At 38.9% G+C, this 27,938-nt stretch overlaps 1 protein-coding gene across 1 annotated transcript; it reads left to right on the forward strand.

Annotated features, from left to right (window-relative positions):
• On the forward strand, positions 1–27,803 carry LOC142541864 (uncharacterized). The gene is made up of 10 exons (XM_075648322.1): positions 1–137; positions 265–462; positions 634–764; positions 22,986–23,171; positions 24,344–24,639; positions 24,757–24,994; positions 25,040–25,215; positions 26,047–26,943; positions 26,988–27,081; positions 27,469–27,803. Exons 1-10 carry the CDS (start codon positions 1–3, stop codon positions 27,801–27,803), a joined length of 2,688 nt encoding a protein of 895 aa, XP_075504437.1.
• Positions 27,804–27,938: the final 135 nt, after the last annotated feature.

A 27,938-nucleotide genomic window follows, 5' to 3' on the forward strand; every position in this document is an offset into this window, starting at 1 on the left:
ATGGGAGATGCTGACCGCGTGAGGTTTGCTATTTATATGTTTATGGATGATGCTTCTCTATGGTGGGAAGGAGCTGAGCATGGTATTAATCTCGCTACTCTTACTTGGGCTCGATTCAAGGAAATGTTCTATGAGAAGTACTTTACTGCTGACGTCCGAGGACGATTGAAGAGGGAATTTATGACTCTTTGTCAGAGAGAATTTTCAGTGGCTGAGTTTGGGAGACAGTTTGATAGGGGTTCACTTTATACCCCTTATTGCTAGGGATGCTGCTGAGAAGCTTAGACACTTTCTGGATGGCCTACCACCTACTATACGTCGTGACGTGATGATGATGCGTCCCTTTGATTATGCTGCTGCAACTTCCTATGCATTTCAAGCCGAGCAAGCTTTGAAAGATATTGATTTTGAGATGCAACGAAAAAGACAACAACACCAGCAGCACTCTCAGCCGAATAAGAAGTCATATGTAGGACCTCCTAGACCTCAAGGGCAGCAAAAGCCCCAAGGTCAAGTTAAGAAGCCAGGACCACCAAAGCCACCACAACCTGGAGCACCAAAACCTGTAGAGAGGTTGCCATGCAAGGAGTACAATCGCTTACATTATGGCAAGTGCATGTGGGTATCTTTTAGATGCTTTATATGCAAAGAGGAAGATCATAAGGTTGAGGATTGCCCAAAGAAGAATGCACCCACTGTGGGCAGAGCTTATGTCATGCATGCCGAGGAGGCTGAAGAGGAGCCAGACACGACTCTCATTACCGGTAACCTAGTTATTTAACGTTTTTATATTGCTTTTATTGCATGAAATGTTAAATTGGTTATTAGAATTGATTTGAGATAACCTAGTGGAAAATAGGTTGCATGATCTACCTTAGTTGGAATTAAGGAATGATGATGGAAACCATATAAATTGGACATGATTTTTGAGCCTTGATTTATGTAAATGATGTAATAATTCCAAATAAAAGTTTTATGGCCAAAAATTGAGAAAAATCATAACCAAGGGCATGATTAGGAAGTTTCAAAAATTTGGAGGGACTAATATGCAATTTTCGAACTTTTGGGGAAGAAATGCAAAATTTCGAAAAATATGAGGACCGATTTGTAATTTTCGAAAACTAAGATGACTAAATTGTAATTAACCAAAACTTAAGGGGCTAACTTGTAAATTTCAAAATTTTAAGAACCAAAAGTGTAATTTCTGAAAAATTAAGGGTCAATTTGCAATTTTCGAAGAAAATTTGGGGACTAAAATGCAAATTTCAAAATTTAAGGGTTAAATGCAATTTTTCAAGAAATGCTAAGGTTCAACGCGTAATCTTCATATAACTCTGGTGAAATAATGATAGAAATTCCTTAAGTTTCAATATGAAAAGATTTAAAAGACATTTTCGCCACAGGGAAGATAATCATTCTAGGTGTAGCTACCTATGCACTGCTAGATTCGGGAACTACACATTCTTTCATGTCCGAGACTTTCATTAAATGACTGAATATTATTCCTGAGGATATGAGATTGGGTTTCAAAGTTTCTATTCCTTCCGGTGACCAAATGATACGTCTAGTATTATGAAGAATCTGGAGCTTCGTTTATATAAAGATGTGGTTCGGGCAGATCTTATCGTACTCCCTATGCCTGAATTTGACATCATACTTGGTATGGATTAGTTATCAACGAATGGAACTTCGATAGATTTTCATTAGAAATCAGTGTCTATTCGACTGCCTAGTGAGAAATCTTTTGTTTTTGAGGAGGTGAGGAACAAGCAATGTGCGCGAGGAAGCTTATAAGACGAGGATGCCAAGCTTTTCTAACATGTGTCATTACCGCACATGCTTTTATCAGTCAGAAGTTGGAGGATGTTGATAGTGTTAGAGACTTTCTTAGAGTCTTTCCTGATGATATTTCTGGCATTCCACCTGACCTTGAGGTGTGATTTTCTATTGAGTTGATGCCAAGTACAGTGCCCATTTCTAAAATACCTTATCGTCTAGCACCCGCTGAAATGAAAGAATTAAAAGATCAAATTAAAGAATTGCTGGACAAGGGTTTTAGTCGCCCTAGTTATTCTCCGTGGGGGGCACCGGTATTGTTTGTGAAGAAGAAGGATGGTAGTATGAGACCCTGTATTGATTATCGAGAGCTGAACAGAGTCACTAACAAGAATAAGTATCGACTACCAAGAATTGAAGATTTATTTGATTAATTGCAAGGAGCATCGATATTTTCGAAGATTGATCTTCGTTCTGGATACCATCAGTTGAAAGTGAAAGAGTCCGATGTTCATAAGACAGTGTTTCAGACTAGATATGGGCACTACAAGTTTATGGTCATGCCATTTGGGTTGACCAATGCGCCATCGATCTTCATGGATCTCATGAATCGCGTATTCAAGTCGTATCTGGATCAATTCGTCATAGTCTTCGTTGATAATATTTTGATCTATTCAAAGAATAAAGAGGAGCATAGTTGTCATCTGAAGATAGCACTGCAAGTCCTGAAAGATAGGAAGTTGTTTGCAAAATTCAGCAAGTGCGAGTTTTGCCTTGATAGAGTGGCATTCTTGGGCCACATCATTTCTAGTGATGGCGTTGAGGTTGATCCGAGCAAAGTAGAGGCAGTGACAGGCTGGCCAGTACTAAAGAGCGTAACCGAGATTCAAAGTTTCTTGGGACTAGCTGGCTATTATCGAAAGTTTATTCAGGGATTCTCATCTATTGCGGTACCCATGACCGCCTTGAAAAAGAAGAATGCAAAGTTTGTATGGGGATCCGAGTGCCAAGACAGTCATGATAAGTTGAGCAAGCACTGATTTAAGCGCCAATGTTATCTATGCCATCGAGGCAAGGAGAGTATGTTCTTTATACCGACGCTTCTAAACTTGGTTTGGGTGCAGTTCTGATGCAAAATGACCGAGTTATAGCCTATGCGTCGAGACAGTTGAAAGTTCACAAGAAAAATTACCCCACTCATGATCTTGAGCTTGCAGTGGTAATTTTTGCATTGAAGATTTGAAGACATTAATTGTATGGGGAGAAATGCAAGATTTTCATTGATCATAAAAGTTTAAAATACTTCTTCACCCAAAAAGATTTGAATATGAGACAGCAAATATGGCTTGAATTAGTGAAAGACTATGACTGTGACATTAGCTACCATCCGGGAAAAACTAATGCAGTGGCAGACGCTTTGAGTCGAAAGTCAGCAGTTATTACTCATTTATCACTTCAAAGACCACTGTAGTCTAAGATGCAGTGGTTTGAGCTTATAGTGTATGCTAGGGGCGAGTCCCCTAATCTTGCCACCTTGACAGCACAGTCGACGTTGAGAGAGAATCCGTAAGGGACAGTCTACTGATGAGCAATGCAAAAGTAGAGAGTGAGAGATGAAGCCAAGGGCCGGAAGTTGTATATTGAGGTAGATGGTATAGTTTGATATCGAGATCGTTTATTGGTTCCTAGTAATGACTCTTTGAGTGAGTTCATTATGAAGGAAGCTCATGACTTGCCATATTCCATTCATCCTGGAAGTTAAAGCAGAGCATCAAAGGCTACCGATAAAGCATAAGCCACTTTCTATTCCCGATTGGAAATGGAAAAATATTAATATGGACTTTGTTGTGGGATTTCTGAGGACTATCAAGGGGTTTAATGCTATATGGGTGATAGTGGATCATCTTATAAAATCAGCGCATTTTCTACAAATCAAGACGACATTCACCATGACGCAATATGTCGATCTGTATATTCGAGAGATAGTTCATCTGCATGGGATTCATGTATCTATTATTTCCGACAGAGATTCGAGATTTACGTCATCTTTCTGGAAGAGTCTGCATGCAGCGATGGGGACCAAATTATTATTCAGCACAACATTCCATCCTCAAACCGATGGTTAGTCCGAAAGATTTATTCAACTCCTATATGATCTACTTCGAGCTTGTGTGATCGATTTCCAAAGAAGTTGGGAACTGAAGTTACCTCTAGTAGAGTTCACCTTCAATAATAGCTTTCAATCATCTATTGGGATGGCTCCTTATGAGGAAATCTGTGGAAGGAAATGTATATCACCTATTCATTGGGACGAGGTTGGCGAAAAAAGAAAAAAGTCCTGACTTGATCGAAGAAACAGCCGAACTAGTAGTCAAAATTCGAGAGAATGAAGACTGCACAAAGCTGACAGAAAATTTATGCCGACAAGCCACGAAGAGAGCTAGAGTTTGCAGTGAGAGACCACATATTTGTGAAAATAGCACCTATGAAGGGTTTTATGCAATTTGGCAAGAAATGTAAACTTAGTCCAAGATTCATAGGGCTATTTGAGATTTTGAAGAGGATTGGAACGTTGACACTACCACCGATGCTATCTGGAGTACACAATGTGTTTATTATCTCGATGCTGCGAAAGTACATGTCAAACCCTTCACATGTACTAAATCATGAACCTCTGCAATTGACTCCAAATATGACTTATGAATAAAGGCCTATACAAATCTTGGCTAGACAAGAAAGAAGACTCCAAAATAAAGTCATTCCAATGGTCAAGATCAAGTGGCTAAATCACTCGGAGGAAGAAGCTACTTGGGAAACCGAGAGATACTTGAGGAGTCGCTACACAGAGTTATTCAGTAAAATCTAATTTTGAGGACGAAATTTTATTTAAGAGATGGAGGAATTGTAAGGTCCAAAAATATGACGACGTAATCTAACTGCATGCGAATATAGGAAAAATGGAAAATAGCTAATTAAATGATTTTAGTTGCTAAATTGATTATGTTTGATATGATTATATCATTTTAAAGTAGTTTTTTACTTGAATGCTTGAAAATGTATTTTTAAAAGTTATTCGAGTTGTGATCGAGGAACGGAGACCGAGGGCTGAAAAATGGAAAATATTTTTATTAAATAATTGTTTTTAATTATTTAAAATAAGGTTGATGTGTTTTGTTATTTTTGAAAATAAGGAGTTTTGAGGTGATTTTATACGCCGAGACGTAATTTTTATCTGTATACGATTTTCAACAAAAATACGAACTTTTTGACAACTCGGCTAATAATTTCACGAACTTTCCTTAATGAAATAATTTTTAAATGCACTGTTGGCTTATTGGGCCTAGTATAGCTTGCTAATGAGCCCAAGCTTACACACAAGTTTATTATCAATTTTTAAGCCCAAAACCCTTCACCATTTATCTTTAAAACTCACGCCCACCTCTCCAACACCGCACAAACTCTTTTCCCCTCACACACGGCACACACTCAATTTTTTGCAAGGAAAAAGCTTCGGCTTTTGCAAGAGGAATTCAGCCTAGGGTTCTCATCGCCGTTCTTTGCATCGTCAATGTATTTTTGTGCGTAATATACGCAAAGGCACGTCATAATTCTTTCTTTTCTCATCTATCAAACCCTAATATGTATTTGTTTATGTTTTGCATGAAAAACATGAACCCTTTTTCATAATTTTCGTTTTATGCATAAAACATGTGTTTAAAGTTTGATTTGTGTTCCAAAAACACAATATATGTTTACATGAAGGGGCTAGCATGATTAAGGATCAATAGGGAACGTTTTTACATGAGGTTAAGGGTCATAAGATGGACGGTTTTGTAGCAGCACAGAACTAGAACAAGATGGAACTGAATATTGCATGTTTTGTGTCAAGGCTCGGTTTTGAGGGAACAACCATGCATGGCTTGGCTTTGGCTTGACCAGGGCTGGGCTTGGACGTGGTTGGGTCAGGAGAGGAGTCCTAGCCAAGCTAGGACTCGAGGACAGCGGCTGGGAAGAGTCCAAGCAAGCAAGGAAACTTCCCGAGCCTTCTCGCGTGATGTGCAGCTGTGCGCATTGGCTTGGGGCTCGGCCAGGGTGGTCAGGGCTGGGCTAGGTTAGGTCTCTAGGGTCTTGAGAGGGTTCACGAGGGGCTGGGCTCGTTGTTGGCTCCACGGTAGGAGTCCTAGCCAGGTTACAAGAGTCCTAGTGTATTAGGGTGTCTCGGCCGCAGCTTGTTTCTGGTGTAGGTTGCTTCGGCTCGGGCTAGGGTCGAGTCATAGGGGTCTAGTGGGTTCATTAGGGTCCAGGGGAGGTCTGGTTAGAAGATGGCTCGAGGTGGCTCGGGCTTGGCTCGATGAAACCATCAGTTGGTTAGAAGGTATGCTATAATGGTTCGATTTTAGGGTTTCTATGGGTTAAGGTTTGAAACGTGGTTTAAAGGGGGTAGAATCATGGTTCACGAGGGTAAATTAAATGTAAAAAGTCTATGTTTAAAATTTGGAAATTTTATATTAAAATTTGAATTAATTCGTGAACTAAACGCTCCGCAAATTAATAATTAAAGAATAATTAGAAAGTCTAGAATTTAAGCTAAATAAAAATATGAAAAATTTATTTTAAGCTTAAATAATTATTTGGGATGGTATAGAGTCAATGAAAGCAAGAAAAATTAAAAATCGAGAAATTTTACTATAGAGCCCAAATTCAGGACGCGTAAAACCCATGCAATTATTTAAATTGTTAAATTATTTAATTAAGTTTAAAATAATTTTAGAGATGCTTGATTTATTTAAATGTATTATTTTAAAATATTTATGTGTATGTGATGCACGTTAAAATGTTTCCTTGAGTTTCGTGTTTCAGGCGATTATTCGATGCGAGATCGAGAAAAAGAGACCGGCGACGATTTTTGGTAATTTTTAAATATGTTATTTTATTTTTAGTTAGGATTGGGGAATTTTAAATGATTTATTAAGTTTTAAGTATTTTAAAGCATAATTTATTTAAATAGTGGTTTTAGGATTTTAAAACTTCTAAAGTTTAGCAATTATGTATTTTATTTTAATTAAGAAAATTGTTAAATTCGTATGGATTAATATTGTTGGTAACATTTTAATTAAAAAAATTTTATTCCCTTAATTATTAAAAACACACACACACCAAAACTCACGCGCGCACATTTCTACCCACACACACTTAAACGTTAACACACACACACATTTCTTCACCATTCCATATTTTTTTTAGAAGAAAACCTATGGTTCTAAAAGCAGGATCAGCCGCACCCTTTCCCTTCAATTTTCCAGCAAGTTTTCGTAACTTTTCTTCTAGAAAATCGTGCCACGTTTGTCCCGGATCAACCCTCGCATCTTTTCTGCTTCGGTGCCGTCGTTTTGATAACGTTAAATATCAAAAGGCATGTATATTATTTTGTTTATGCATCGATCTTCTCATAGTATTTGTTTTTATGTTTATTATATGCAAAAATTCATGTATGTTGTACAAAGTTTGAGAAAAAATTGGTTGGATCGATTTTGAAACGATTTTAGATCTGAAAACTCAAAATTTGCTGTCATTTTAAATACTGCGACTTTTCTTTTGATTTTCTGGAAAAACTTTCAACACATAAAACATATTACTTTTGGATACCTTCGATTTGACAGTAAATTCGAAATGTTTGGATAAGAAATGAGCGAGTAATAATGGTTTTCGTGGAACTTCTCAAACTGCGATTTTCTGAAAATATGTTCTTGACGTGTTCTTGAAGTTTTATTGTTGCAGGCTTCGTTGGGTATCGATGGGTGATTGCTGCTACGTTTAAGTATGTTGAGTATGATGTTGGGATGAATTTTGATACTTTGTTTCGTGTCGATGGTCCTTGGGTCCATTAGAAGTCGTAGGCAAAGCTTTGGTGGTAAATTATCGTGTTCACAGGTTGTGTTACGTTGTTTGTGATGCGTAGTTGTTTTGGGGCGTTTGTTTTAGTTTGAATCAGTGCCATAGCATCTCAGGATGGGTCTTGAGGTGTTGGTTCATGGTGCGTATGATCGAGTGAGTACGATTAAGTCATAAGTGTTGGGAATTCCGTTTGTTCGCAATTCCAGTAGGTACACAGACCCGAAGCCGAACCCTTACACAAGGTCCATGCCCTTTTTCCTTCGAAATGCGAAATTCCAGCATATACCCGGACCCCTACCCCGACCCTTACACGGGGGGGTTCGTGTACTCCTAAAAAAAATTAAAAAAATTTATATTTTTTTAGGGATTGTTTTGGGGTTTTATGTCATGATTTAGTACGATGATTAAACGATCAAGTCCCGAGAGATTTAAGGAAATTTGTCATTTTGGGTGTAAGCATGACTAATACATCTAAGTTATGAAAGATAAGCGTTTGAACTCATGTTAGTACGTGCAGCAGTGGCCCCAAGCGAGATCAAACGAATCCCTCAACGCCAAATAAGTTTGTTCGACGTGCAAAAGAAAATATTTTAAGTATTTGATGTATGCTAAATGTCTTGTGACCAATTATGAACGGGTTTGGAAGCCGAAGAACGTGTCCGGGGACCTCTCCATCTATGAACAGGTTTGGAAGTCGGTGAACGTGACCGAGGAACTCTCCACCCCGGTAAAGCATGACCGAGTTTAGATCAGGATTGGAAAGCGGTAAAGCATGACGAGGGACCAATCCACCCGGTAAAGCATGACCGGGGATCTCATGTATGTGGGAGTGGATTTTCCATGTCAACCCAGTACTGTGGTTTAGTCTGATCAGGTGCATTTATGTATGGGTCAATTGCTTTGAAACATACCTCTACGCAAAATGATGTTATGTATGCCAAAGTATATATGATGCAAGTATGTTTAAGAAAAGTTTTATGATGATGACACGTCTACGTTTATGCTACTACGTTCAAGTTTCAAGTATGTTTATGCTACTACGTTCAAGTTCCAAGTATGTAAGCCCTACTTTAATGATGCATGTGGTTTTATTATGTAGTACTTGCTATCTCCAGTTTATACATGTTGAGTCTTTAAACTCACTAGACTTGATCGATGCAGGTGAGGATGACTCTGAGAAGACGAGGGGTGGGGACCAATGAGCCGGCTTGGACTGAGCAGGAGGCTAAACCCGAGGACCGCCCATGTTTTTAATAAATTATGCAATGTTTCAAATACTCTAATTTAACGTTGAAACATCTGCCCTTTTTGCTTTAAAAGTGCTAGAAATTTTTTTTTTTCAAATATTTCGGCCAACATAAATGATTCATTTGCACTTTAAAATAAAACCTCAACCAACTAGCATTTAAAAAAATTCGAGTGAAATAGTCGTAAAGTAAAATCATCTACTGTTTTACCAAACCTAAACAGCAATAATTTGAAAAGTAAAGCCCATACCAAACCTCTCAAAAATCTCTCAAAAGCATAAATAAATAATCTTAAAAATCTTTAACTTAAATCATAAAGCATAATGCGGAAAATGTAGCGATGGTCCTCGGTTTGTGTGCACCTTCAGTCCAGTCATCTCATGCGTCAAGACCTCCCTCAACCTCACCTGCATCCATCACACCTAATGAGTCTAAAGACTCAACACACCAAATCTTTGTAACAAATAATACATATAAAACCACATGCAACAGTGAAAATACTTTTACGTAAAATAACGTTTTCTTGATATGCATAACATGAACCTCACCTCTACCTTTTCCTCAATCATAACATGACATAACCTTTTTCATTATCATAAACATTGTCTTTTTCCTTTATTGAATTCAGATCGTTAATTGTGACTTTCCTCAATCCTCAAAAGTCGATGGTACCATCTACATGAAACCACAGTACTGGGCGGCGGGGACATCAGCGACACAAGATCGTCAACTGAGCCTTGGCCTATCCTCAATCGTATCCTCATATCCTCATATCCTCATAGTCACAATTACTTCACTTTCATCAATGTTTCCATTCTTTCATCACTTTATAAAATCGTGCATAAATACATTTTCTTTTGAAACCAAGCATGCACCATGTATTTTAAATGTCAACTTTTAATCATAAAATTTCATGGAAATTTAAAATAAATCATAAATAAATCATGAAAATTTCATAAACATTTAAAAATAATCATATTATCATAAAAACAGCATTTAGGGCACTGCCATGACCTTTACTAATTTCCCGGTGTAAAAAGACCGTTTTACCCCTGGACTCGTCATTTTTCGTTTTCTAATTTTTTCTTGATTTCATGACTCTAACATGTTCCAAATAATTATTTAAGCCTACATGAATTTTTTCGTAATTTTATTTGGCTTAAAACTTAGACTTTTTCAATTATCTTTTCTTAATCGTTTTAACGGTGTTTTAATCCCGAAAAATACCAAACTTTAATATAAAATTCCTAAATTCTAAATTTAGTCTTTTTATATTATTTTAGCCCTTATGGATCATGACTCGACCCCCCATGAGCCGTTTTCCAATTTTCTTCTTTTTAAAACCCTATTTGACACATAAACTTCGACCCCGAGCCAACTTTCGATTTTCACGAGTTACCCCCGAACCATGTTGGCCCAAAACTTGCCCAACATCCTAAATTAACCTCATGGACCCTAAGTTCACCAAGACACTGACCCAAACCATAAAAACGAGAACCTCCTAAATGACTCTATGCTGGCCGAGAATTCTAAAGGTGGTAGGACTCTTCTTTTTTTTTTTTTTTTGCTTCCAGGGCCTAGCCGTTGAGCCCAGGCCCCGAACCACTTGCCCTCGCAACTTCCTAAGACTCCAAAGCCTCGTCCTAACCCAGCCCCTGAGCCCTGGACCGAGACCTTAAGCCCTGAAAGCCACCCGAAGCCTGCACCCCTTATTGTCACTTCTCGGGTAGGAGTCCTTGCGTGCAAGGACTCCTTCCTGCCTTTTGATCTTGGGTCCTAGCTTGGCTAGGACTCTCCCTAGACCTTGGATAGTCCCTGGCCGAGCCCTGGCCCCAGCCCAGGCCGAGCCCAGCCTTCCCTCATGGAAACCGATCCCATAACCCATGACAGCAACCTACAGACTTTAGTTTTCATGTTTCTTTTGGTTTCTGCCGATCCTGAGTGCGTGTGTGGGGCTTCGATTTAATTGAAAACTTTTCTTAAACATATTATAGCATCATGGCAGCCCCTTAACATGCAAATAACAAATTATTTGAATCAAAAGCCATCATACTTCATGCATAAATGCCATATTACGAAAATTCCTGAAAATATTTCATGTTTCTTTATGCATGCACTAATACAAATCATAATATGATATGATGGATGAGAAAAGGAAGATTAGGCGTGCCTTTGCGTTATATACGCATGAAAAACCGAAGACGACAAAGAACAGAAGGAACCAAGGCTAGCTTCCCTTAAAACTTCGAAGAAAAAGCTGCTTCCCTAAGCCGTGCAAGTGTGCCGTGAGTTTGCTGTGCCGAGGGAGTGTTTTCTGATTTGGTAGACTTGAGAGGCGTGAGTTTTTGTGCCAAGCCTAGGGTTTTTAGTGGGTTTTAAATACCTATTAATCAATTAGGTAGACATCAGGCCTATTAAGCCCCTAACTAAGCCCACTAGTGTTAACTAGGATTTAAATAAATCATAAAAATGGTTTTGATAAAAATAAGTTCGTGAATTAAATAGCCGGACTGCTTAAATGCTCATATTTTAGTTGAAAATCCAACGCCGATAAAAATTTCGTCTCGGCATATAAAATCACCTCAAAACCCTAATTTTCAAAAATACTAAAAAGCATCGACCATATTTTAAATAATGACAAAATAATCATTTAAAAACATTTTGCATTTTTTCCAGCCCTCGGTCCCCGTTCCTCGGTCGTCCCTTGAATATTCCTAAAAATACAATTTTATGCATGATGACAATAAAAATCTAATTTAACATATAAACAAGTATGTCACATAATTAATTAGCCAATAAAATCGGTTATTTACTCAATTTTCATAATTTCCTAGATTCGCATGCAGTTGGATTACGTTGTCTTAATTTTGGACCTTACAAACGTTATTGTTTACGATATTTAAACACATGTTTTTAGCAAAACTCATTTGTGATCTTTTCGTTGCAAATATTTGAATGATCAGTTTATTGTTATCACAATTTGAAGGTTTCTATTTAATTAAGAAAATTTTTATTTTTGAGAAAATTTTAAATAGTTTAAAAGTTCGGTACATTACAGTTGGTATCAGAGCGGTATTCTTGTAAAGGGTTATGCCTACTGCTAGTTGCGAGAAGCTCACGAAGTCACACCTCAAGTCTATAAGTTTTTAAGTTCTAAATTCATTCATGTAATATGTATCCAGTCATGATTTCAGCATGTGCATGTTTGAGTTCAATTTACGTGCATCTTATTATATTAGTATTATGTTCATGCATGTTGGGTTTACGTATTGGGTAAATGTTGGAACAGTATGCCTCCCAGACGTAGGATTGTGCGTGAAGCAGGCGTTGAGAATAGGGAAGTCCAGGATGGGGAGAGGGTCACTCCTCCTCGTCCACCCCCAGATATGCAGGCCCAGATGCTTGCAGGAATGACTCAGTTCTTCGGACAATTTGCGGGGAACCAAGCTACCGTGGATACAGGGGCAAGGCCCAGACCTGAGGCAATTTACGAGAGGTTTAGGAGGTTGGATCCAAAGGAGTTCTCGGGGACTACTGACCCGATGATAGTGGAAGTATGGATTAAGTCCATCGAGGTAATCTTTGCGTTTATGGAGCTGCAGGATGCATATAGAGTTAGATGTGCCACCTTCTTGTTGAATGGAAATGCCAAGCTTTGGTGGTAAAGCGCGTCAGTGTCATTGAACTTGCAAACACTGACGTGGAATGAGTTCAAGGAGGTTTTCTACTCCAAGTACTTCACTGAAGAAGTACGCTCCCGCCTGACCAGGGAGTTCATGTCGCTGTGACAAGGAGGCAGCAGCGTGGCAGACTTCGTCAGGAAGTTTGAGAGGGGGTGTCACTTTGTGCCCCTGATTGCAAATGATGCCCGGGAGAAGTTGAGGCATTTTATGGATGGGTTACGGCCGATCTTACGTCGTGATGTTCGAGTTGCTGGTCCTACGACTTATGCAGTTGCCGTGTCGAGAGCTTTGACGGCAGAGCAGGACAAGAGGGACATTGAGGTCGATAGGCAGGGCAAGAGGCCCTATCAGGCACCTCAGCAGCAGCGACCTCAGTTTAAGAGGCATTTACCAGGACAACAGGGGAAGAGACCTTTTCAGGGACCGCCGAAAGGCAAGGGTCCTATCTCTCAGTAGAAGGCTTCTCAGAGGGCGGGAGAGCACCCGATGTGCCCGAAGTGCAACCGCCAGCATCCGGGATGGTGTTTATGGAGATCGATCAAGTGCTTCAAATGCGGAGTCAATGATCATATGCTGTGAGACTGCCCGCAGTGGAGGCAGCCGATCCAGGGTAGAGTGTTCTCCATACAGGCAGAGGAGGCGAACCCAGACATGACTCTGTTGACTGGTAACTTATTTAATTCAGCACCGCATTATTTTTGTTATGCATGTTTCGAATTTTATTTGGGATTATTAGTGTGCTACTAGTATTTTTGGGTGACTTGTGTAGAGATTCTTCTACTATGCATGATGTTAAGATTAGAATTTTGGAATATAAGTTTTGTGTTATACCAACGTCTCTCAGGAAATATTTTCATTAAGAGGGTAGCCACGAAGGCCTTGATAGATTCAGGGACCACTCACTCTTTTATTTCGGAGAAGTTCGCTAATCATCTGCACGTCAAGTCTATTGAACTCGACTTGAGCTATTCAGTAACAGTCCCATCAAGGGAAGATTTGTCAGCTACTAGCGTGGTTAGTGACATCAATCCCGAACTACAAGCCCACCTAGTATATGCCGATCTAATCGTGTTGCCAATGCCAGAATTTGATATTATCTTGGGAATGGACTGGCTGATGAAGAACAAAGTTCTCATTGATTTTCAGAAAAGGTCAGTGTTGGTAAGACCTTTGGGCATGGAGCAGTTTCTCTTTGAGCTAGATAGATGGAGGAGTTTCCCTCGCATGATCTCTTGTATGCAGGCACGGAGACTTATTTATAAGGGTTGTCAGGCTTTTTTGGCCAGCATTGTTTCCGCACCTGACGTACCCATTCCGTCGTTATTTGTGGTACCAGTAGTCAGAGATTTTCCTGACGTCTTTCCAGATGACGTCACAGGCCTTCCACCAGAGAGAGAGGTAGGGTTTTCCATTGACCTTGTGTCGGGCACCGTGCCAATTTCAAAGGCACCGTACCGTTTAGCTCCAGCTGAGATGTTAGAACTCGAGCAGCAGATTCAGGAGCTCTTGGATAAAGAATTTATCCGCCCTAGTTTCTCACTATGGGGCGCGCTAGTATACTTCGTAAAGAAGAAGGATGGGAGCATGAAATTGTGTATCGATTACCGAGAACTGAACAAGGTAACGATCAAGAATAAATACCCACTACCAAGGATCAAAGACTTGTTCGATCAGTTGCAGGGAGCCACGATGTTCTCCAAGATAGATCTACGATCTGGTATCATCAGCTGAAGGTAAAGGATGCAGATGTTCATAAGACAGCCTTCAGAACTAGGTATGGGCACTACGAATTCTTAGCAATGCCATTTGGACTGACGAATGCTCCAGGGATATTTATGGACCTCATGAATCGAGAATTTTAGCCCTACCTAGACCAGTTCTTCATAGTGTTCATTGACGACATTCTTATATACTCGAAGAGCCATGAGGAACACTGTCAGCACTTGGGCACAGTTTTGCAGGTCTTGCATAGTCGCAAGTTGTTTGCAAAATTCAGTAAGTTTGAATTCTTGTTGGAGAAGGTAGCGTTTTTGGGTCATATATTATCTAGCAGTAGTATTGAGATGGATCCAGCTAAAGTTGTAGCGGTTAAGGAATGGGTTGAGCCGAAAAATGCGTCAGAGATCCACAGTTTTCTAGGCTTAGCAGGCTACTACAGGAAATTTATTCAGAGATTTTCTTCAATTGCAGTGCCACTCACTTCATTGCCTAAGAAAAATGCTAAATTCATATGGAGTGGAGAGTGCCAAAAGAGCTTTGATACGTTGAAGCAAGCTCTTATTTCAGCGCCAGTGCTGGCCATGCCAGTAAGGCAAGGCAATTTTGTGTTGTACACCGATGCATCTAAGCTCGGGTTAGGCGCATTGTTAATGCAGCATGGTCGGGTCATAGCTTATGCCTCCAGACAGTTGAAAGTGCATGAGAACAATTATCCGACTCATGATCTTCAGTTAGCCGCTGTTGTCTTTGCGTTGTAGATATGGAGACATTACTTGTACGACGAGAAATGCCAGATATTTACTGGTCATAAGAGTCTCAAGTATTTCTTCACGCAGAAAGAGCTGAATATGAGACAAAGACGGTGGTTAGAGTTAGTGAAGGACTACGATTGCGAAATTAGCTACCACCGGAGAAGCTAATGTTGTGGCAGACGCCTTTAGCAGAAAAGTTGCAGTCGTAACACAGATGTCAGCGCAGAGATCTCTTCATTCAGAGATTTGATTTAGAGGTGTATCCTAAGGGCAGAGCTCCTAAGCTGTCTAATCTAACGGTCCAGTCTTCCTTGCTAGACCGGATCCATAGAATTCAGTCTTCAGACGAGCAGTTACAGAAACGGAGACTTAAGGATGAAGTCAAGGGCAGTGTACTCTACATTGTGTCTGATGGTATTGTGTGGTACAGAGGAAGGATGTGGGTGCCTAGTGTTGATTCAATCAGAGAGATATTCTGACAGAGGCACATGCATCTCCGTATTCCATTCATCCAGGATGTACCAAGATGTACGAGGATTTGCAGATTCTGTATTGGTGGCCAGGTATGAAGAGAGAAATCCGCATATTTGTTTCTGAATGTCTCACTTGTCAGCATTTGAAGGCAGAGCATTAGAGGCCAGCAGGGATGCTTAAGCCGCTCCCTATCCCCGAGTGAAAAAATATCACCATGGATTTCATTGTTTGTTTGCCGAGGTTATTCAGAGGATCCAATGCAATTTGGGTTATAGTGGATCGACTTACTAAGTCGGCACACTTCTTGCTAGTGAAGACGACTTTCTCCATTACACAATATGCAGAGCTATATATTAGGGAGATAGTTCGATTGCACGGAATCCCATTTTCTATCGTGTCCGACGGGGACCCAAGGTTCACATCGTCCTTCTGGAAGAGTTTTCTTCACACAGCCATGGGGACGAAGTTGCTATTCAGTACAGCTTTCCACCCTCATATAGGTGGCCAGTCTGAGCGAGTGATTCAGATTTTGGAGGATTTTTTGAGAGTTTGTGTGATTGATTTTAATGGGAATTTGGAATCGAAGCTACCTCTTGTGGAGTTTACATACAACAACAGCTTTCAATCATCTATAGGTATGGCTCCCTATAAGGCATTGTAAGGAAGGAAGTCAGGTCGCCGATTCATTGGGATGTAGTCGGTGAGAGATCAGAACTTGGTCCAGAGATTGTATGTGATGGTCAAGATCCGAGACAGGATGAAGGCCGCCCAAAGTCGTCAAAAAAGTTATGCTGACAAGAGGAGGAGAGATCTTGAGTTTGCCGTAAGTGATCACATTTTCGTAAAGGTAGCACCTATGAAGGATGTTATGAGGTTTGGGAAGAGAGGCAAGCTTAGTCCGAGATTTATTGGACCGTTTGAGATTCTTGACAGGGTTGGGACACTAGCTTATCGTGTAGCCTTACCGTCGAATCTGGCCGGTTTATACAATGTGTTCCACGTCTCGATGCTAAGGAAGTACCTAGCAAATCCTTCGCATGTTTTGAGCTTTGAGCCATTGCAGTTGGCTCCAGATCTGTCGTATGAGGAAAGACATGTCCAAATCTTAGACAGACAGGAACGGAGACTTCGGAACAAAGTGACTAAGTTGGTCAGAGTTCGGTGGCTGAATCAAACAGTGGAGGAGGCCACTTGGGAGATCGAAGCAGATATGAGAAGCCGCTATCCGGAACTGTTTGGTAAGATTTAGTTTCGAGGACGAAAATTATTTAAGTGGGGGAGGAACTGTAGAGCCCAAATTCAGTACATGTAAAACCCATGCATTTATTTAAATTGTTAAATTATTTAATTAATTTTAAAATGATTTTAGAAATGCATGATTTATTTAAATATATTATTTTAAATTATTTATGTTTATTTGATGCACGTTAAAATGTTTCCTTGAGTTTCATGTTTCAGGCGATTATTCGATGTGGGATCGAGGAAAAGAGACCGGCGACGATTTTTGGCAATTTTAAAATATGGTATTTTATTTTTAGTTAGGGTTGGGGCATTTTAAATGATTTGTTAAGTTTTAAGCATTTTAAAGCCTAATTTATTTAAATAGTGGTTTTAGGATTTTAAAATTTTTTAAGTTTAGCAATTGGGTATTTTATTTTAATTAAGGGAATTATTAAATTCGTATGGATTAATATTGTTGGTAACATTTTTAATTAAGCAAATTTTATTCCCTTAATTATTAAAAACACACACACACCAAAACTCATGCACACATGCTTCTACCCACACACACATAAACGTTACACATACACACACATTTCTTCACCATTCCATATTTTTTTTAGAAGAAAACCTAGGGTTCTAAAAGCAAGAGCAGCTGCCCCCTTTCACTTAAATTTTCCAGCAAGTTTTCGTCACTTTTCTTCAAGAAAATTGTGTCACGTTCGTCCCGGATCAACCCTCGCATCTTTCCTACTTCGTTGTCGCCGTTTCGATAACGTTAAATATCAAAAGACATGTATATTCTTTTGTTTATGTATCGATCTCGTCACACTATTTGTTTTTATGTTTATTATGTGTAAAAATTCATGTAAGTTGTACAAAGTTTGAGCAAAAAATGGTTGGATCGATTTTGAATCGATTTTAGATTTCGAAACTCAAAATTTGCTGTCATTTTAAATACTGCGACTTTTTGGTCGATTTTCTGGAAAAACGTTCAACATATAAAACATAGTACTTTTAGATACCTTCGATTTGACAGTAAATTCGAAATATTTGGATAAGAAATGAGCGAGTTATGATGGTTTCGTGGGACTACTCAAACTGCGATTTTCTGAAAATATGTTCTTGACGTGTTCTTGAAGTTTTATTGTTGCAGGCTTCGTTGGGGATCGACGGGTGATCGCTGCTATGTTTAAGTATGTTGAGTATGATGTTTGGATGAATTTTGATACTTCGTTCATGTCGATGGTCCTTGGGTGCATTAGAAGTCGTAGGAAAAGCTTTGGTGTTAAATTATCGTTTTCAAGGATTGTATTACGTTGTTTATGATGCGTAGTTGTTTTGGAGCATTTGTTTGAGTTTGAATCAGTGCCATAACATACTAGGATGGGTCTTGGGGTGTTGGTTCACGGTCCGTATGATCGAGTGAGTAGGATTAAGTCACAAGTGTAGGGAATTCCGTTTGTTCGCAATTCCAGTAGGTACACGGACCCGAAGCCGCACACTTACACGGGGTCCGTGCCCTTTTTCCTTCGAAATGTAAAATTGCGGATCCTTACACAGGGTCCGTGTACTCCTAAAAAAAATTGAAAAAAATTTATATTTTTTTTAGGGATTGTTTTGGGGTTTGATGTCATTATTTAGTACGATGATTAAACGAGGTCAAGTCCCGTGAGATTTAGAACGTCATAAGGAAATTTGTCATTTTGGGTGTGAAAATGACTAATACGTCTAATTTATGAAAGATAAGCGTTTGAAATCATGTTAGTTCGTGCAGCAGTGGCCCCAAGCGAGATCCAACGAATCTCTCAACGCCAAGTAAGTATGTTTGACGTGCAAAAGAAAATATTTTTAAGTTTTTGAGGTATGCTAAATGTCTTGTGACCAATTAAGAATGGGTTTCGAAGCCGGAGAATATGTCTAGGGACCTCTCCAACTATGAACTGGTTTGGAAGTCGGTGAACGTGGCCGAGGACCTCTCCACCCCGGTAAAGCATGACCAGGTTTAGATCAGGATTGGAAAGCGGTAAAGCATGACCAGGGACCAATCCACCCGGTAAAGCATAACCGGGGATCTCATGTATGTGGCAGTGAATTTTCCCTGTCAGCCTAGTACTGTGGTTTAGTCTGATCAGGCGCATTTATGCATGGGTCACTTTCTTTAAAACATATCTCTACGCAAAATGATGTTATGTATGCTCAAGTATGTATGATGCAAGTATGTTTAAGCAAAGTTTTATAATGATGGCACGTCTACGTTTATGCTACTACGTTCAAGTGTCAAGTATGTTTATGCTATTACATTCAAGCTTCAAGTATGTAAGCCATAATTTAATGATGCATGTGGTTTTATTATGTAGTACTTGCTATCTCTAGTTTATACATGTTGAGTGTTTAGACTTACTAGACTTGATCGATGCAGGTGAGGATGACATTGAGGAGACGAGAGCTTGGACTGAGCAGAAGGCTAAACCCGAGGACCGTCCATGTTTTAATAAACTATTCAATGTTTCAAATACTCTGATTTCACTTTATTGTTTACGATATTTAAACACGTGTTTTTAGCAAACTTCATTTGTGATCTTTTTGTTGCAAATATTTTGAATGCTCAGTTTATTGTTATCGCAATTTGAAAGTTCCTATTTAATTAAGAAAATTTTTATTTTTCTACAAATTTTAAATAGTTTAAAAGTACGGTACGTTACATTTACGTCTAGGGGTAAAATAGTCATTTTACACCTAGAAAATAGTAAACGTCATGGCAGTGCTCTGAGTGCTGTTTTATATGTTAAAATGATTATTTTAAATGTTTACGGAATTTTATGGTGGATTATTAACGTTAAAAGATATGTTGTATACTTAGTTTAAAAGAAAAATAATTATTATATGCATGAATTTTATAAAGTGATGGAAATAAAAAATGTTGAAGGAAATGAAGTAATTGTGACTAATACGAATACGATGATATGTTAATACGTAAGGCCAAGGCTCAGTTGACAGGTCAGAATGTCGTTGATGTCCCTGTCGCCTAGTACTGTGGTTACATATAGATGGATCCATCGACCCAAAATACGAAAGTGACAACTAACGATCTGAATTCAACGAAAAAGAATACGCATACGTATAAGATGGATATGAATATGTTTATGATGATATGAAAATGTTTAAGTTTATGCGTGATTATGAAATGTTATTTTAAGCCAAAGTATTTTACTGTTGAATGTGATGATATACGTATTATTTGTTACGAAGAATATGGTTTGCTGAGTTTTTATACTCACTATGTGTGATCGATGCAGGATAGTTTGATGTTGATGCTAGTGGAGTCTTGATGGTTGATCTTACTGGACTGAAAGTGCACACAACCCAAGGACCAGCGCTAGATTTTCCGCATTATGATTAGGATTATGATTATGACTTATGATTTTAAGTTTATGTAAAAGATTTTTCGACTTTTATTTATGCTTTTGAGTGATTTTTTAGAGGTTGATAGATTTAGCTTTATTGCTAAGTTAGGATTTGCAAACGTTTGACACTTTTATATTTTTAAAGTATTTCCTTTTGATTTTCAAATATGGTTGGATGTTTTATTTTAGAACAATGCAAAGTTATATTAAAAATATTTTAAGTATATATATGTTTCGGTCGAATCTAGTAGGATAGGGAAAAAAATTTCTAGTACTTTTTAAGAAAACGAGTGACGTGACAAATATATTCTAGGGCCTTAAAAATAAAAAAAGTTGGAAGTCCTTGTACGTTTTGTACTTTGGGGTGTATAGAATAAGAGGTATTATGGCTTCTATCATAAGTTCAACTCTAAGAGAATCTCCACTAGGAACCCATAGTCGACCTCGATATTTGACAATGCCTTCTTCGACTGAGTGTAACATCTTGCCCTTTGATTCATATCGTTGTCTACATTTCTGTAGTTTCTCGTCAGTAATCTGCTTGGTTCGAATTACGTCTCACATAGTAGATTGCACTGTTAAAGTAGCAAGATTAGGAGCCTTGCCCTAGCATAAACTTCAAGATCGAACCCTTTATTTTCTGCCTGAAGAGGTCATTGTACTGACAATCGAGCCAAGATTGTCGTTTTTCTGTTCAAAGTGTCTGCAACTACATTAGCGTTTCCGAGAATATAGCTTATGTTGCAGTCGTAGTATTTCACAAATTCTAGTCATCGCCATTTCCTCGTCTTCAACTCTTTTGAGTGAAAATATATTCGAGGCTTTTGTTGTCTGTGAATATTATATAGGTGGATTTTACATGTTTTTCATGTTATGTGATGTCTCATTGTGTTGCACATATCGTTTAGATTGCATGAATTTTGTGGTGTTTTGTCATATGTTGTGTTTTTTAGTTGCTCATATATCTCATGGTTGAAAATGCAGGCAATTCATGAATAAAAAGAAGAGAAGTGATCAAAGTGCTAGAGATAGGCGCCCGTGCCAACCATTTGAACCATCCGGGCGCCTGCAAGAAGCGGATTGGAGAAGAAGGCCGAAAGATATCCGCCTGGGCGGAAACTTATGTGCGCTCGGGTGCATCGATGTGAAAAATAAAAGCAGATTTAAGAGGGACATCCGCCCGGGCGAAAGCCTATGTGCACCCGCGCGCATATTATTTTTGGAAAGATTCTAGGGTTGATTTTTTTCTTTATTTTGGAGCCAATGACTGCTATGGAAGGTTTTTTATGGACGAATTTTAGGGGAAGGGGACCGGATTTGGCAGCCACCAAGGAGCTTTGGAGAAGAGAGGACCTTGGAGTTGAAGATTATCAAGATTTCAAGCATCGTTCTTCGCGTTTTTCTTCAAATCTAGTATTTTTAATTTAGAATTCATTGTTTAAACCTTCTTTTTCTTATTTTTACTATGAATTCTAGTAGCTAAACTTTTATATTTTTACTACCCCGAATCTTTGGTTTAATGCATTAATATTTGACGTTTGTTTTATGTTTGAGTATGTTATTATGTTCATTTTGTTATTAAAACGTAGCTAACTTTAATAATAATCCCATATCGCGAGTGAGTTCGAGAGAATAACTTGTGCTAGGAACGGGTAGCATAGTCCGTGGATCTACAATTTACATAGATATATAAAATTGGGTACATTTTGATAGTTATAGTCCTAAGGGTCGAAAGCTAGGGGATTTCATAGACCGAAATGTAATTCACCTTTGATAAATAATTAAAGAGATATAATTACTTCACCGAGTAGAATTTGTTTGGCACAACTCGAGAGGGCGTGTTCAATTGTGTAGAAAATCCTGTCAAAAGCGTAAATAATTGTCGAGATTAATTGGTTAAATTAGGGAGGAGTAGGTGAACTAGAATTCCCAACAAATTCATTTGTCATTGAATTTTACTAATCATTTTAATCAAACAGTTAATTTTTTACTATTGTATTTAGTTATTAGTTGCGCCATTTCAGTAGTTAGCTATCAATCCAATTATCGTTGCTAAAAGTTGAATAGTTGAAAATAATAATTGTATAAAACGGTCTCTGTGGGAACGATACTCGTACTCTCGTATGCTATATTATTACTTGATATCGTGCACTTGCGATTTTTTCGTGCTTAAATATTATAAATTTTTACTAAAGATTTTACAGAACAAGTTTTGCTCGAACAAGTTTTTGGCGCCGTTTCCGGGAACTTTTAATTCACGGTTTTATTTTTAATTATTTTCTTTAGCAATGTTTTTATTTTTCTTGAGCTAACACTCCATATTCTATTCCAGATATCTTTTTCGGTGCATGCCAAAGTCACTTGATGTGGAGCTTGAACAGTTTGACCCTGAAATTGAAAGAACTTTCCGCAGAAGAAGACAACAGCAGAGAATATTTAAGGAATTGATGGAGAGGCACGAGCACGAGCCTAAGGAGGAACACCATAACAATAGACATATTGAGGTGCCACGCCGCATACCAATGTTAGAGTATGCCTAGCCTTCATTGGATGGTGCACGCCCCAGCATTGTGAGGCCCATTGTGCGGGCGAAACAATTTGAAATCAAAACAGCTATAATTCAGATGATCCAGAATACGGTTCAGTTTGGGGGATATGCGTTAGATGACCCAAACATGCACATCACAGATTTTCTTGAAATGTGCGATATTTTTAAATTTAATGGAGTTTCTGATGATGCTGTTAGATTGCGTTTATTTCCTTTCTCCTTACATGACAAAGCTAAAGCGTGATTAAATTGTTTTCCTGTAGGTTCTATCACCACATGGGAGGACATGGCGAAAGCATTTCTCATTAAATACTTTCCTCCATCTAAGACCATGAAGCTGCGGGCAGACATCACCACATTTTCTCAATTTGAGCAAGAGTCTTTATACAGGCATGTGAACGTTTCAAAGATTTATTATGAAGATTACCGCATCACGAACTGCCACTTGGGTTAGTCGTTCAAACATTTTATTGTGGCTTGCTTACTCCTAATCGTACTATGATAGATGTTGCTGCTTGTGGAAACATATTGAAAAAGTTGTTGAAGAAGGATTTGAGTTGTTGGAGGAGATGGATGCTAGCAGCTATCATCCTCAATCTAAAAGGAACAACCAGCGGAGAAGTGCAGGAGTTCACCAGGTAACTGACCTTTCTGCTATTACTGCGCAACTTGATGTCTTGAACATGAAATTGGACAGCTTGAATATGGGTGCACGGCTATGTGTCTTCAAGAGATATTTTGTGATAAATGTTGAGGTGAACACTTTGCGAAGAACTGTCAAGATGGAAATCCCTTTTATGTGCAAGACGAGGCACCAGTGAATCAAGTGGGAGTCCAAAACCGTCCATAGAATGATCCGTATTAGAACACATATAATCCTGGATGGAGGCAACATGCCAACTTCTCATGGGGTGATCAAAACAGTCAGAATCGACCACAGAGAGGACAGCCATATGGAAAACAACCGATGTACAGATCTGACCCTCCTAGAGAATAAAAGTCCTATTTGGAGCAGATGATGTCTAAGTTTATCTCATCCACCGAAACTAGACTCCAAAACCAAGATGCATTGATAAATGGGCTAGATAATCAGATTGGACAGTTAGCTAAGATGATATCAAGTAGAGAGTCGTGCACCTTGCAAAGTAACATAGAGACCAATCCAAAAGAGCAAGTGAAGGCCATCGAGTTGAAGAGTGGGAAATTTTAGAGTCCAGAGAAAAGGAAAAAAGTCAATTACCAGATGAACAGACTTAGACATCCAAAGTTAAGTATTCTAACTCTACACCAGCACCCACTGCACAATCCCAAATTGTAATACCTCCTCCTTTTCCTGCAGCATTGAAAAAAGCAAAACTTGATGCGCAATTCAGTAAGTTTCTTGAGGTATTTAAAAAATTACACATCAATATTCCTTTTGCCGATGGTTTGATGCAAATTCCTAGTTATACTAAATTTCTGAAGGACATCTTAGCACTTAAGAGAAAGTTGGAGGATCACATGACGGTAAATTTTACTGAAAATTTCTATGCTTTGGTGCAAAACAAGATCCCACCAAAACTTAAAAATCAGGGAGTTTTTCTATTCCTTGCATGGTTGCTGATGTTTTTTTTTCATAAAGCCTTATGTGATCTTGGTGCAAGTATTAACTTCATGCCTTTGTCTGTGTTTAGGAAACTTGGGTCAAGAGAACCTATGCAAACGAGGATGTCTTTACAGCTAGCAGACAGATCCGTCAATTATCCACGAGGAGTTCTTGAGGATGTGCTAGTGAAAGTGGACAAATTTATTTTTCCTGCAGATTTTGTGGTGCTTGACATGGAGAAGGACATGGAGATGCCGTTGATATTGGGGAGGTCATTCCTTGCAACTGGCAAGGCCCTAATTGATGTACAAGAAGGGAAGTTGAGATTGAGAGTGGAGGAGGAGAAGGAGATTACTTTTGATGTCTTTAATGCACTTAAGCACACACTGCATTCTGATAGTTGTTTTAGAATTGATGCTTTTGATTCTCTTGTGTGTAACTATGTGTAGGATGCTATTAAAGACCCTTTGGAAGCCACTCTCATTACTGAATTGAGAGAAGACGAATTGGATGAAGAGAAAGCTGAAATAGTGGCATACCTTAATGCCAACCATCCATGGAAGAGGCCAATAAGGATGAGATTAGAGGACCTGGAGGATCGGAGAGACTTGACCCCTCAGAAGTCAAGCATAGAGGAGCCACCAAATCTTGAGCTGAAGCCATTACCTTTGAAATACGTCTATCTAGGTGAGAATAATAAATTTCATGTGATTATTTCTTTTAATTTGATAGATGTGATGGAGGGCAAACTGCTGAAAGTTTTGAAATCGCACAAGAGTGCATTTGCATGGAAGGTGGCGGATATCAAAGGGATAAATCCATCAGTCTTCATGCACAAGATATTGATGGAACACAAGTACTCACCTCTTGTGAAACCTCAGATAAGATTGAATCCAAAGATGCAAGAGGTAGTAAAAGCAGAAACTATCAAACTCCTTGATGCAGGTATTATCTATCCTATATCTGATAGTGCCAGGGTGAGTCCAGTTCAATGTGTGCCGAAAAAGGGTGGGATTACTGTTATCACAAATAAACAAAATGAATTAATACCCACTAGGACAGTTACGGGATGGCGTGTGTGCATCGATTATAGGAAATTGAATGATGCCACCCCTAAAGATCACTTTCTGCTACCCTTCATTAATCAAATGCTTGAGAGGTTACCGGGTCATGAGTTTTATTGTTTTTTGGATGGATATTCAGGGTACAACCAAATCATGATTGCGCCTAAGGACCAAGAGAAAACCACTTTCACTTGTCCTTATGGCACCTTTTCTTTTAGACGGATGTCCTTTGGTTTGTGTAATGCCCCTGCCACTTTTCAACGATGCATGACCGCTAGATTTCATGACATGATAGAAACTTTACTTGAAATATTTATGGATGACTTGTCGATCTTTGGCTCTTCTTTTGATGATTGTTTGCAGAATCTGAAGGTGGTGTTGATGAGATGTGAGGAGACAAATTTGGTGCTGAATTGAGAAAAGTGACATTTCATGGTACAAGAAGGCATAGTATTGGGGCACAAAATATCGGAGCATGGAACAGAGGTGGATAAGGCAAAAGTGGAAGTTATCAAGAACTTACCACCTCCGACATCCATAAATGGAGTTAGAAGTTTTCTAGGCCACGCCGGTTTTTATCGACGTTTTATTAAAGATTTTTCTAAAATTTCCAAGTCTCTGTCTTCTTTACTTATGAAAGATGTGTCGTTTGATTTTAATTTTGACTGTCTGCAGGCATACGAGGATTTAAAGGAGTGCTTCGTGACGGCTCTTGTTTTGGTGGCACAGGATTGGGATATACCCTTCGAGGTCATGTGCGATTCCAATGATACTGCGGTTGGTGCTGTTCTTGGCCAGCAGAAAGACAAGGTATTTCATAAAATTTACTACGCAAGTAAAACCCTAGATGAGGCTCAATTGAATTATGCAACCACTGAAAAGGAATTACTTGCAGTAGTATTCGCGCTTGACAAATTTCATTCATATCTTGTTTTGTCCAAAGTCATTGTTTACACAGACCATTCTGCACTTAAATATTTACTTGCTAAGAAAGATGTAAAGACACGCCTAGTTAGGTGGATTTTATTGTTACAAGAGTTTGATTTAGAAATAAAGGATAAGAAGGGTGTTGAGAATGTGGTAGCTGATCACTTGTCTAGATTGAGGCTTATTATTAATGACTGTGTAGATCATGCCATTAATGATTGGTTTCCTGATAAGCAGCTATTTGAGGTGAAACAATGTCCTTGTTATGCAAATTTTGTTAACTTTCTTGTCACAGGCACACCACCATCCAATATATTGTTTCACCAACGAAAGAAATTCTTCTCTGATGTGAAGCATTATTTTTGGGAGGAACCATTTTTGTTTAAGATTTGTGCAGATTCCATGATAAGAAGGTGTGTTGCAGAGGAAGAGTTTGGTCAAATTCTCAACCATTGCCATGATCGTGAGGTAGGTGGTCATTTTGGACCAACAAGGACGACGTCTAAGGCACTTGAAGGTGGTTTCTATTGGCCGAATCTATTTAAATATGCTCGTTCTTATGTGCTTGCCTGTGATAAATGCCAGCGGACAGATAACATCTCTAACCGTCATGAAATGCCATTAAACAATATCATTGAGTGTGAGGTTTTTGATGTGTGGGGGATAGACTTCATGGGACCGTTTTCCAGTGTGTTCACAGAAAATATATTTTGGTTGCGGTTGGCTATGTGTCTAAATGGATAGAGGAAGAAACATATGCCACTAATGATCTCAAGTGGTCCTGTAATTTTTAAATAAAAATATTTTTAATAGATTTGGAACACCACAAGTAATCATTAGTGACGGTGGTACCCATTTTTGCAACAAACAATTTGAAAAACTTTTGAGAAAATATAGTGTCACACATAAGATATCTGCCCCTATCACCCCCAGACGAGTGGTCAAGTGGAAGTGTCTAACAGAGAGATCAAGCGGATTTTGGAAAAAATGGTAGGTGTAAGTCGGAAAGACTGATCTGTAAGGTTAGATGATGCTCTTTGGGCATATAGGACTGCTTTTAAAACACCTATAGGCACTACACTATATAGGTTACTGTTTGATAAAGCATGTCATTTACCTGCAGAGTTAGAACATCGGGCATACTGGACAAATAAAATTTTACTGATGCAGTTGAACGACGTCTGCTTCAATTGGATCAGTTGGATGAATTACAGAATCTGGCATATGATATAGCACTGTCATACAAGGAGAAGAGGGCTCATGACAGGCGAATCATAGAAAGGGAATTCAAGGAAGGTGAAAATGTTCTACTCTACAACTCCCGGTTGCGACTGTTTTCCGGAAAATTGAAGTCGCGATGGTCTGGTCCATTCGTGATTTCTAAAGTATACCCATCGAGAGCTGTAGAACTGCAAGACGTAAATGATGAGACGTTTACAATCTATGCCCAGCGACTGAAGCACTACATAGGTGGCACAATTAAGCCACAACTTGGAATCTCCTAGTTCCAAGACAGTCCGAACTGAAACTGACCGGGAGAAAATGTTAAGATAGCAAGCCCCTCCGCCCGCCCCTTTCATTTCCGTGCCGGAGATACAGTCAAGCTCTCGACTATAAATTGAGAACTACCTCTCTTCCCC

This window comes from Primulina tabacum, chromosome 4, assembly GCF_025594145.1.
Source record: "Primulina tabacum isolate GXHZ01 chromosome 4, ASM2559414v2, whole genome shotgun sequence".
NCBI lineage: Eukaryota > Viridiplantae > Streptophyta > Magnoliopsida > Lamiales > Gesneriaceae > Primulina > Primulina tabacum.

Bases quoted from the DNA above. Each gene is read 5' to 3' on its own strand.
- LOC142541864 (XM_075648322.1), top strand. From the start codon at position 1: ATGGGAGATGCTGACCGCGTGAGGTTTGCTATTTATATGTTTATGGAT. The intron at 138-264 runs GTACTTTACTGC...CCTTATTGCTAG, and splicing joins AAGGAAATGTTCTATGAGAA to GGATGCTGCTGAGAAGCTTA. The intron at 765-22,985 runs GTAACCTAGTTA...GTTTTCCTGTAG, and splicing joins AGACACGACTCTCATTACCG to GTTCTATCACCACATGGGAG.